General features: G+C 44.0%; 1 protein-coding gene across 1 annotated transcript; it reads left to right on the top strand.

Annotated features, from left to right (window-relative positions):
- The first annotated feature begins 3274 nt into the window (after nucleotides 1-3274).
- ercc4 (excision repair cross-complementation group 4) lies at nucleotides 3275-8670 on the top strand. Its single transcript, XM_070851681.1, has 10 exons — nucleotides 3275-3552; nucleotides 4162-4342; nucleotides 4547-4742; nucleotides 4863-5070; nucleotides 5445-5625; nucleotides 5757-5888; nucleotides 6012-6116; nucleotides 6691-7357; nucleotides 7462-7574; nucleotides 7710-8670. The coding sequence occupies exons 1-10, from the start codon at nucleotides 3376-3378 to the stop codon at nucleotides 8447-8449; spliced, it is 2700 nt and encodes an 899-aa protein (XP_070707782.1). The 5' UTR covers nucleotides 3275-3375; the 3' UTR covers nucleotides 8450-8670.
- The last annotated feature ends 4018 nt before the right edge of the window (nucleotides 8671-12688 follow it).

The following is a 12688-nucleotide window of genomic DNA, read 5'->3' as shown; positions in this document are numbered from 1 at the left end:
TGGACACGAGTGTTCTCACACACAGATCACCCCAGAGGTAGACTGGGGAACAGTGTGAGAACAAAAGCGCTCCACTGCTCTCTATAGGCTTGTTCATGACAGTGCATTTACTGTAATCCTCCAGGAGCCATTTCTGAGTCTCTGCACACAATTGTTCAAAAATTTTGTACTCTTCCATTGCAGAGGTTTTTTTGCCAATTTGTCAGTTGCTCTGATCAAGGGACCCTTTGTTTGACATAATTAAGTTTTATTTCTTAAAAAAAAAAAATCAAATGAGCCCTTGTAGTCAGAGAATCTTTGTCTTAATTAAGCTAATCACTCCCAAACTCAACAGGGTAAACATGGTTTTGAAGTTCTATTTAAGGCTGTAAATGTTTACATGGTAAAAGACATTTTGGAGATGCAAGTGTTTCCTGCCATTTTTGGATGTTTGACTTGAATGAAAATCCAAATACCGTCCTCATCCAACCCTTCCCTACCGAGGTAAAGTCTTGTTTTTAGTTTTGGTGCTGGGTCTCCTCCGGCACTCCCCTCGCTTCTATCAAGTTGTCAGTTTCTGTTCAAGGCACCTATGGACCTCTCCACCACTGTTCAGGCGGGGCAGCGTGGGCCTGACGTAGTGTCTCCTGCTGCCCTCAGGGTCACCTTTGATGTTGGCTGAAGTGTCTGGGCTTTTTTTTTTTTTTTTTTTGATATCTCTCTCCACCACTGTATCTCCTTAGTCAGCGTGCCTGCAGTTTTTGAGAAACTGCACTGTGTGAGAGCATATGGACGGACGACTGGTGGACTCTAAAATACTGGGCCAGCAACATTACAATACACCACAGGGCCAAAAGTGTATGGACACCTGAACATTAAACCTGGACATTAATATGCTGTTACAACGACATCCAGTCTTGTGTGAAGGCTTTCTGCAAGATTTTAGAATCAGGCTGCATCCATATGCAAGAGAATTAGTGAGGTCAAGACTCATTGAGATATTTTACTTTAAAACATTTTGCAGAACTTGAACCCTGTGAAGCGTTTATGTGGGCTCTAATCTGTGGTGCTGTTAATTGAATTCCACAAATTAACTCTTGACAAGACATATGTGTTAATTGTAAACCATTCAAGGTGCAAAGCTGTCAGCGAAGCAAAAGGTGGCTACTTTGGAAAATATAAAATGTAAAAGATATTCTGGTTTATTTAACACCTTTTTACTACATACTTCCATATGTGGTCCTTCACAGTTATGACATCTTCAATATTAATCTACAATGTGGAAAATAATACAAATAAAGGCAAACCATTGAATGAATCTGTCCAAACTTTTGACTGGTACTGTATAGTGTCAGTAGATTGGTAATACTGAGGCATATCAGTATTTATACTCATGCAACAATATTGAAGTAGCATTTTACTGCTATAGGTGGTCAAGGTGGGGCTAGTTTTCTATAGTGTGCAGTTAGGTAGTTTAGTCCAGGGCCTCAGTGTAGGGGTGGGGTCCCTCTACAGAGTCACAGGATACATCCTATGGGTCATTATGAGTTTATGGGTAGTTAAGAATAGAGTAAAACTGAAAGTGAAAGTTTGGACTTTCCATAACTCTTCCTTCACTTGTTGACAGCTGTGATGGAATTCATTAGTGATGGAAGAGTCACTGAAAGATGAGTTTTAATTAATGTACTTACTTAATTTCTGCAACACTTCTTCACCCTTCATTTATTCAAAATCAGGATATTAAATGAAATTAGTTTTCCAGACAGATTCCATCCACAGTGTTAACACACACGCACACACACACACACCCTCAGAGTTTCCTGTGTCCTTTCACTGTGGCCCCTTTCAGGTCACTTGAACTAACTTTAGAATAACACAGAGTGAAAAGAAAGAACACATTGTCCACATAAGTCATTATAATCAGTGTCTCTAAAGGTCTGTGTGTTGGTTTATATAATCTGGTTACACACAGCGTCAGTACATCACAGCGGATGAGTGACAGATGTAAACATCAAAGTGCCCAAAACTCAAGCCTCAAGTCTTAAAAATATGGTGAGTCATGTCCGTGCCTGTACGTAATGAAACCTCTGTGAGTGTGAAGGCTACGTGTGCGTGTATTTGTGTGTACGTGTAGCGCGTTGGGGTTGGTGGTGGGCTCAGCATCATCCTGCTCCTCTGCTGTCGCTCATGAGCACAGACCTATTCTGGTCCCCTCAGCCTCATCGCTTATGATAGAGAAATGTGGGCTGACACAACAGAGTTTTACAAAGCCCAGCTGGCAGGCTTTGTTATGCAAGCATATTACAGCTCTGTTCCTGTCGGTGCATTACAGGAATAATCCACCCAAAAACACATTAATACTGTCACTAAAACAGCTACTGGTGCTGAACCCTGTGGGGCTTTGCCCATTTTATTGTTTGGTAGTGTACTTATTATTGCTGTGGTTAAATGACAGTGGATTAGTGTTTGACTGGTGAGAGTTTTTTGCAGGTCTGATAGTACAATGATGCACCTGAGAGCCAGTTATTTTGACCTGTCATACCAGATAGGAAATTAATAACTTTAAACATGATGTTTAATGAAAAAAACATTACAAAGTCTTATTGATTTTCCTCTCTCTCAGGAAGAAAATGCTAAAACACAATTTAGACACTGTTTGTGCTGTTTATGCTTTAATTGAATGAATACTGTCTAGTGTATTGCTAACCAGTTGGTTATACTTCATTTCAATGTGTTCTGAAATCAACTTGACAACGTGGCATTACCACCATTGCATTATTATTCTGTTTAAATACATTTGAGAACAGAAACTGTTTTCGTTCATCGCTGATGCATTCGCATGCTCAGGGGAAATCCAGCATCAAAGTGTTTGTGTCTGTTTAGGAAGCCAAAATTGGGGAGACAGACACAAAGGATGACATGAATGTAGAACTCATCCGCAGCTGATTCTCAAATCTCACAAAAACAAAAAAAAAAGGTTAGAGATTCTCAACAAGGAAGAACTGCCATTACGTTTGTATGAAAATGTGACCAGGAGATGTTTACAGAGACATAAAGTGAGAACTAAAGTGAGAGTAAAAGCATTCTTTGCACATTAAATAAACCATCAGCAACCATCAGAGTTCAAACAGGAGAGCTTGATATAAAAGAATTGGCAGTTTTAAAGTGCAGTCCTCCGCGTCACCAGATGGCGCTCTTGCTTGTAAATGTCACGCCTCACGTCACGTCGTCGGTTTTTTTTAATATCACGTGACCGGATGTGCGGTTTCAAAACATTGAACAACAGAAGCTGGCAGCGCGCAAGTGGCTGTCTCACAATGACTTCCATCTATAGTAGCTAACATTTACCACCGGGAGCGGGAGGCAGCTTTGGAGGTCTGTATTCGTGGTTCCAACATGGCGGGGCCGCTGCTGGAGTTCGAGACTGAGATGTTCCTGAGTCTGTTCGGCTCTGACGGGCTGCTGGTGGTGGCGGAGGGGATGGGCATAGACCGCGTCCTGCTGCAGTTCATGCGGGTTTACTCGGAGCAGGGCAGCCTGGTCCTTCTGCTCAACACAACCACACCTGAACAGGTGAGCAAGTGAGGTTAAGGTTAATGCTAGCGTACGTAACTGGCCCGCTGCTAAGTGACGTTAGGGCAGCAAAGTGGCTAATACGTGTTGCTTAGCGACAGAACCACATACAATTGGGCTAAAGTAAGTCAGAGCTCTGAAACAGCTTTACATGGTAATGGGCTCAGAAATTGGTTTTAAGAAGAAAATATCCATAATTACCAAAACCTGCCAACAACATAAAGGGAACAATAGCTTAGAGCTGTACCTATAAGCTATGTGATGCTACACAGACCTCTTTCACAACAGACGTTTTGCCTTGTCAAAGCAAGAAAAGCACAGGTGGGATAACAATAATGTGGCTGCATTCCATTTAGGTGAGCCAGTTCCAGGGCTGTGATACTGTGCATGCTCACTGACTGCCACAGCTCACAGGGACACTTAATGGAATGGAGCCGTCGTTATACACCTTTTCCTGCTTTGACATGTCAAAATGTCTGCTGTACAGAAAAGGGCCTCTATAGCATCACGTGGGTCGTTTGTCATTATTAACTCCACTACTGCAATGTGTCCCGCAGTATGTCTTGGTTTGCTGGTTAAAACTCTTTCCTCCTTGTCCTCCCCTCTCAGGAGTATTTCACAGAGCAGTTGCGAATGGAGGGTGTGACCCACCTGCCCAGGACGGTGACCAGCGACGTCCAGAGCACTGAGCGCTATGATGTTTACACTGAGGGAGGAGTGCTGTTTGTCACCAGCAGAATCCTGGTGGTGGACTTCCTCACTGACCGCATCCCTGCTCATCTCATATCAGGTCAGAAGATCTGGTTCCTTGTTTGTTTTGTAGCATATTGTGCTATTTGTTTTGCCTCTAATAATTATTAATCTCAGTTGATTTTATTTTAATTACAAGCCTTTTAAGTGATGTGGTTCGCATTGATGTGTATTTGTATCACTCGGTGTGGTCTCAGTACCAAACAAAAGCAAGTAGTAACATCTCTCTGCACCACTCCCTCAGGTATTTTAGTGTATCGCGCTCATAAAATCATTGAGTCGTGTCAGGAGGCCTTCATCCTTCGTCTGTTCAGACAGAAGAATAAGACAGGCTTCATTAAAGCCTTCACCGACAAAGCCACGGCCTTCTCCTCTGGCTTCTGCCAGGTGGAGCGTGTGATGAGGAACCTCTTCGTCAAGAAGCTCTACCTGTGGCCCAGGTATGATGGAACGTAGCATACATTTTGTCAGGCACAGGTGTAACTGATAACATTAACAAAGACCACATTCTTCCTTAATTGTTCCTTACTTTTGCTCCTCTCACCTGCTTCATTCAACAGGTTTCAAGCATCCGTGAACACAGCATTGGAAAGGCACAAGCCAGAGGTGGTGGAGCTCCATGTGTCATTGACGCCAACTATGAGGGCCATCCAGAGCTCCATTATGGACATCATGAGCGCCTGTCTGAAGGAGCTGAAACGCTACAACCCCACTCTGGAGGCCGAGGACTTGTCCCTGGAGAACACACTAGGCAACGCCTTTGAAAAGGTCTGTGCCTGAATAACAGCCACAGATTCAGCTGCTTTGTCATGGAATTTGATGTTGAAATGAAATTTCCACTTCTGGAATGTAATTGGTTAAAGTCTTAAATGGTAATGACATTTTTTCAGAAGGCCTAATGTAACGGAAACATGAAAAAATTTGCTCAAAACTTTTATTGGGGGGAAAAGCCAACAAAATCCTACAAACGTTTGGCATACACAGCATTTAAATCGTTACAAATAAGAGGAGGACCTCACTAATACTTGGAAAATAAGACTTATAACAGCAAACCTTTTGTTATTACCCAGAACTGTAGTTCTGTTGCCTTGTTTATGATGTATATGTGAACTAAACTTGTGTTTGGCCTTACTCCCATCCAGACCATCCGTCACTACCTGGACCCCTTGTGGCACCAGCTGGGAGCAAAGACCAAGGGCCTGGTCCAGGACCTGAAAGTGCTGAGGGTTCTCCTGCTCTACCTCACCCAGTACGACTGTGTAACCTTCCTCAATCTGCTCGAGTCGCTGCGCTCCAGCCAAAAGATCTTTGGATCCAATTCGGGTAAACTAGATGTGTTTAGCTAATCGGAGCACTTACTTGGAAATACTTTGGGTAAACAATTGTTCCCATTCTTTGTGATTAATCACCTTTATCCAGGTTTGATTACATCCATGTGTTGTTATCGTCATCAGGGTGGCTGTTCCTAGACTCCAGTACCTCCATGTTTGTGAATGCCAGGGGTAGAGTGTACTGCATCCCTGAGAGCAAGAAGAAGCTCAAAGTCGGAGCAGAGGCAGAGAAACAGAAGTCATCCTCTGCCTTAGGTAATTAACCACTCCACAGATTTCTGACAACAGGTTCCTTAGAGTAGATGTCAGCAATGTTATCTGTTTGTATGTGTATTGATGTTGAAATTACCAAAGGCTCTGTGAACGTGTGTGTTTCAGTGGTGAAGCGGGAACTGGTGCTGGAGAAGAGCCCAAAGTGGGCGGCTCTGACTGAAGTACTGCAGGAGATTGAGAGGGAGAACAAGAGCTGTCAACATGAACCAGGTTAGAGTTCAACTAAAGTGTTATAGGGGTCCATCATGTTAACAGTCGATGTCATCTCTATTCTATGAATTTGCATATAATGTACTATATTAACAGAATTTCAGGAAGTTAAGGGGAGGAGCTCAGACATCCAGAGGGGCCGCTGCTCCCTTGCGTTGAAAGGAGCCAGTTGTGGTGGTTAGGATGCCTCCCATGCGCCTCCCCTTTGAGATTATATGGACATGCCCAACAGGTTTCAGACCCCAGAATAGAGCCAGAACTCACTGGAGGGATTGTATATCTCATCTGATCTAGGAACACCTCAGGCTCCCCCCCCCCAGAGGAGCTGGAAAACTTTGCTCAGGGGGAGGACCTCTGTAGTGCCCTGCTTAGCCTGCTGCCAATCTAGAGAGGATGGATGGGGTTTTGTTGTCCATTGAAAATTTCCTCGATTCTTGGCAATTTTTTTGGCCAGGAACTGATGCACCTATGGAAAAGCAGTCACATGATTAATGTTATTAGTTACACCTGCGTTTGGTGAGTCCCAATATCCACCGTCAGCAAGGTGTATTTTACATGCCCATGTCACCCCCAGGTTGTGTGCTGATCTGTGCCAGTGATGACAGGACTTGTGCCCAGCTGCAGCAGTACATCAAGCACGGCGCTGAGCGGCTGCTTAACCGGCTGTATGCCCGCACAGTTGGTAAAGGGGATTCTGCTGCAGCCAGCGCCTTTGAACTTGACTCGCACAAAACGGACAAAGGCTGGCCTAAAAAAGGAGCCAAGGGAATGGAGCCTGCACAGAAGAAAACCACAAAGTCCACAAAGAATAAAAAAAGGCCGTCCCTGACCCTGACTCAGATGGTGGGGAAGGAGGGGACAGATGAAGCAGCTGTGATGGGCAGCAGTGGAGATGAGGATGAACTGATGGAGGAGGATGAAGGGGAGGGAGAACAGCTGAAGCTGGATTTGTCATCAGACGCGTACTATGGTGTCCTAAAGGAGCCGCTGACTGTCATACACCCACTGAAAGGCCTCACTGACCCCCACAGCCTGACGCGGGTGCTGCATGAGGTGGAGCCCAGTTTCGTGGTGCTGTATGACGCTGAGCTCAGTTTCGTCCGCCAGCTGGAGATCTACAAAGCTAGCCGTCCTGGAAAGGCACTTAGGGTGTATTTCCTGATCTATGGAGGTTCAACAGAAGAACAGAAGTACCTGACAGCGCTGTCGAAGGAAAAGAAAGCCTTTGAACACCTTATCAGGTCAGAACCATTTTTCCCCCCCAGGCTTCTTGAGAGAATAAAATAATGTGTGTTTTTTCGAAGTGCCAGCTTCTCATTACGCTTGTATGTGTGTTTCTCTGCAGGGAAAAGGCTACTATGGTCATCCCAGAGGAGAGGGAGGGGCGAGAAGACACCAACCTGGACCTTGCAAGGAATTTAGAGGCTGCCAATGCCACCACCAACACCCGCAAAGCAGGCATGTCTATTTCAGTATGTCTGAGGTGTAGATTTGTTCTGTATTTTTTGACTCTCCTTCCTTCGTCCTAACTTATAAACGTCCTTGAAAAAGTGTCTCATCATTTTGTACTTCCATTTCTTCTTCAATAACCAGGAGGTCAGGAGCAGCCCAATGAGCCGTCACGAGTCATTGTGGATATGCGTGAGTTCCGCAGTGAACTACCCTCCTTGCTGCACCGCCGTGGGCTGGACATCGAGCCAGTTACCCTAGAAGTAGGTGACTACATCCTGACCCCGGACACGTGCGTCGAGCGCAAGAGCGTCAGTGATCTGATCGGCTCGTTGCAGAGCGGCCGCCTCTACACCCAGTGTCTCTCCATGACCCGCTACTACAAGATACCAGTGCTTCTCATTGAGTTTGACCCAGCAAAACCGTTTTCCTTAATGTCCCGATCAGATTTCCGTCATGAAATATCATCTAATGATATTTCTTCAAAACTCACCTTACTCAGCTTGCATTTCCCCCGGCTACGCATCCTATGGTGCCCGTCCCCACACGCCACAGCTGAGCTCTTCCTGGATCTAAAGAAAGGTCGCTCTGAACCCGATGCTGCAGCAGCTCAGGCAGTCACAGCCGAGTCAGACTTGGTGGCTGAATCGGCAAACGTCTATAACCCTGGACCTTATGACTTCCTGTTGAAAATGCCTGGAGTCAATGCAAAAAACTATAGGGCTCTTATAAAAAATGCAGACAGCCTGGCAGATTTAGTCAAACTCAGCCAGGACAAGCTAGCAAAAATACTCGAGAATGCTAACAATGCTAAGTTGCTGTACGAGTTTTTGCATAATGTCGCTGATGTCCCTGCTCCTGCACAGAAGGCGAAACGGACATGATGGGCATCAAAGCATCTGACTTATGTATGTAAACACATTTTTCCTGGCATCAGGTTTAGTTTTGCATTAATAAGCTGGATGAAAATGGTTGGCTGCTGATGAGTCTTTGTCATCTAGTGAAATGTGTATTATATTAATGTACAGAATGTACTGAAGTAATGAAGTTTTGTCCTATTGTATTTTGTAAACTAACTTGTCAAAAAAGTATTTTTACATTCTTAAATCCGTAAATATTTAATAATTGTTTAGTATAACTTGTTTAAAAAATAAAGCTTTCAAAAACACCACAGTTTTTATGCCCCTAAAGGATACAGCACACTCTAAAAATATACATGCATCAATGTTTTTAAGGGGGAATGCACAGTGATTGGATGGTGATGTCTTTAGTCAATAAGTAGAAGGGTGGCTGCACCATTCACTAATTAGTGTAATTCAGATGTGGAAAAATGTACTCCAGATTATATATATTAATAGTACTTAATGTATATGACCTTTAGCGTACAGCACCAGAGATTTTTTTGCATTATCTCCTATAATCAGACACAAAATACAGGGAAACTGCATCAAGTTGTGTGAAGGCGGAGTGAACAGCATGAGAATAGGGTATATTTTTATTGTCAAGCACACAAGAAATATTAGAAACTCATCTTTATCTTTAGTTTCTGTGCCAATTGCTCCACATGCTGTTTAATCCCCACATATCTATAAGACTCAAACCATTTCAGTATCATTAAGTGTGTGGATGGCTGGGAGATGTGAACTGGAATCATAGGTCCTTGAGAATAAAACATTTTCTTTAACTGCACTCCAATTTCTTTTTGCCTACTTTTACATTGTGTCGTACTTTGTAAAGTAGTTCTTTTCAAGGTTTATGGCTGAAAAAGTGAAGTTCCCTATACAGTGCCCTGCATGCTAGAAAACTGGTCAGCCTCTACATACCTCTAAATAGTTAATAGTGTGTTCTTCAATACAGATGTGTGATTATACTTTAAATCTGAGTCACACAATAAAACAATTACAATTAACCTTGACCAGAGTTTCATGATAGATGCATCTCGACTTTCTATGCACTGGTTCCCCACCGCATCCAGCTGGTGCCCTTTCTCTCGCTCCTGCCCCTTGAATTGAAATTATCCATTGCCAGGCTGTCTCTGTTGTGCTCAGTTTCTGATGCACCCCTGCAGTATGAAACACTTTCCTTACAGCAAATAGTCAGTGTAGAAAATGAGTCAGGACATTTTGGGGGTTTTCCTTGTTTATAGCTGAGGATTTTTACTCCAAAGTATAATGAGAGAATAAATGATTGGGGATTACTCTTCTAATTTCCCCCTGGGGATTATTAAAGTAATTCTGATTCTGATAATTGTGGATGTGAAAAAAAAAAAAAAAATGTGTACCAGCTTCACCGTAGCGAGTTATGTAACACTACCAAAACATATGTGAGAATAGAATCTAGGTGTGGTTCCTTGGGAGAAATCAGTGGTGGTGCAGGGTTTTAATGCAGAGATCAGCAGAGGAAGTGATCAGACTCCTGTGTAGTTCACACATGCTGACCAGCGACCCGCCCCCTCCGTCCTCCAGCGTCATTACGTCACTCTGCATCCGAACCCAGACCAGTCGCAGCCATTTTACTCCGCGAAATAAACTTCAATCTCACAGCAAGAGGAAAAAACACAAAATACAGAACATTGCCCCGCTGACATTAATGGACATCCCGTTGTGAAGCAGTGCTCGGACAGACACGGCCTATAAGTCTCCGCATTTGGGTAAGACCACACGCCCGGGGCGGCGCTGTCTTGTTTTTAGCATGTTAGCCTGTGTTAGCTAAAGCTAACTAGCGAAAATGTGAGGAGGTTGTTGTTGAGGAGCGGTGGTGATATGCAGACAGAGACGGAGACAGCGGACGGGGCTCGGTAACACCACACGGCAGGACACGGACAGCGGGGATTCGAGTGTTAAAATTATTTTAAGGTGTGTTTTCTAGTCCTGTGTTTGATGTCCACGGAGGCGCCTCGGCGTCCTCCATGATTGTAACTGTCTGCGACTCACTCACCTGTCAGATTTAAAGTAACTAGCCGACGTTAGCTTATCCCACACCCACCCGCCTCGATAACAGCGTCTGTGGTGGAGCCGACAGCCATGTCAGGTAATAAGAGTCCTCCAGGAAAACATATTCTGGATGTTTAAAATAACTATTTGCCAGGACGCTGTGTGTGAGTGCGGTGTTTGTGCGCTGCATGTTTATTCCAGCCGTGTACTGCTGAGCTGGGATGCTCCCTGAGCGCCAGGGCATGACATGCAGTATCACTGTGAGTTACCAGTCCTGCTACTCAAGTAACACTAACCGGCCGGTGCGCTGTGTAATGAGGCCCCTCTCGCTTGCACAAACCCGATGATGTTATCTTATTGCCTTCCGATCGATTGAAGCGAGGAAAGTGAGGTAGTGCTGCAGCAAATCCAAACAGGTCGCGGTCTGCGTGAGTCATACAGACGGGCAGGATGTGGTTGTTTCAGAGGTGGCCCCATCCAGCCACAGTCTGGCCTGTCACTGAGAAGTGTGAATTATTAACGTTAACTTAAACACCATGTGTATGGTTGGGTTATTATCTGGAGGCTGTGGGCCACATAGCTCTGTGTGTTTTGCTTATTTCAACCTCCCCAGTGCTGTATTAGTTTGCAGGCTGTCTGCTCACATCAGTCGAAACTAGGGTTTCTCCCTGTTGGCTAATGAGCTAAAAATGCTTAAAATGAAACAGGATCTCAGTCTAATATTGGGCTGTTTTACAGTGATGGTGACTCATCAGAGTTTGTTAGTGCTGACATGCTAGAGGAGTGTGCCACCCATGGCAGTATATTCAGATCTTTGTCAATGTTTCTGAGACTACTTTACATACCCAGTTTACATAATTCCCCATCCCAGATAACACTCTCTAACTAGTTTGTACTCATATCACAGTCTGGTTAAGGAGCTGCTTTAATGGTCCTTCATTTCTAAGGTGCAACAGTGATTTGGTTTCCAGCCACCGAAGCCTTGTTTTCTTGTCCGTCCAGTCGTTTTGTGCTGTTTTTTTTTTTTCTCAGCGTCCACAAAGGCAGCCAGGAAGGAAACGACACCCCACGTGTGTCTGTGGGAACAACGCAGAACAGCGACTCAGTGAATGAGCCACAGTCATGACATCACTCCTGTCTTATCTCGGGATAAAAGAAGACATTTTTGTTGGACTAGACGTGCTCTAATTAAGGCCCAGAAAACTGCAGACTCAAAGTGTAGTTTGGCCAGTGTGGCTCTGCTCATGCTGCGTTCTTGTGTGTGGTACATTTATCACGTGGTCCATTATGCTCGTCTCTCACATAAGCACAGAATTAGTGCCGTATAGGTGCTATCAGCAATATTAATAATCCCAAGGTTATCTATTTTAATGTGTCTTATTTTAGGTTTAATTCTTTGAAATTTAAACCGTTCTTTTTCAAAAAGATCCATGTCTACTCTGAAACAAAGCCTTTGACTTTGTACCTCTAGATGGGAGGCCTAGTTGTTTTTTTTGTTGTTCACAACGCATAGTTTTTTCATAGATGATTGTCAGATTGTTTTTGTCCATTAACAGAAACCAGACCTCCTGCGTGACTGTTCATGGATTATTAGCTCTTAGCTCTCTGCAGTTTTCAGTTATCTCATATTGTCAGTCAAGTGTGTGTGAGAGAGAGAGAGAGAGAGAGAGAGAGAGGGAGAGAGAGAATCATCACTTAAAGTCTTCCTAGCCAGGTCTATTTGGAGTAAAGTTGAACTATGGCCTCGTCTTGTCAGTATGCAGAGACTGGGATGTGGCAGCCTCACTCTGTTTGTTGCGTAGCCCTGTGGTTCCTTTGAATGGCTGTAAAATAATTGGATTGCTAGTTGATTTGCAGAAAACGTAATTGTAAAATACAAGTCGGACTTTGACCACATAAGATGTCACATGTTTGCTTTGCAGTTCTGACAGCTTTAAGACAATCAGGAAGATGTTCGCAGTAGAACGTCATTAAGCTTCTCACTTTTTCTAACTGCTCCAGGGGACAGACACACCCAGATACTGCCATCACATTGTAAAAATGTTGACTCAAATGATTGCTTAGTTGAACTCTGATCGTCTAGTGCTGCAGATATGTAAGCATAGACGAAACCTGAAGGCAGTTTCTGTTTCTAGTTAATCCTAGAATCCACCCTGGTTTGACATGCCAGTGTTGCATTGAGCTCCACAA

Source organism: Pempheris klunzingeri, chromosome 20 (assembly GCF_042242105.1).
Source record: "Pempheris klunzingeri isolate RE-2024b chromosome 20, fPemKlu1.hap1, whole genome shotgun sequence".
NCBI classification, from domain to species: Eukaryota; Metazoa; Chordata; class Actinopteri; order Acropomatiformes; family Pempheridae; genus Pempheris; species Pempheris klunzingeri.
The sequence above is the reverse complement of the archived record's forward strand: the minus strand, read 5'-3'. Positions and strand labels throughout refer to the sequence as shown.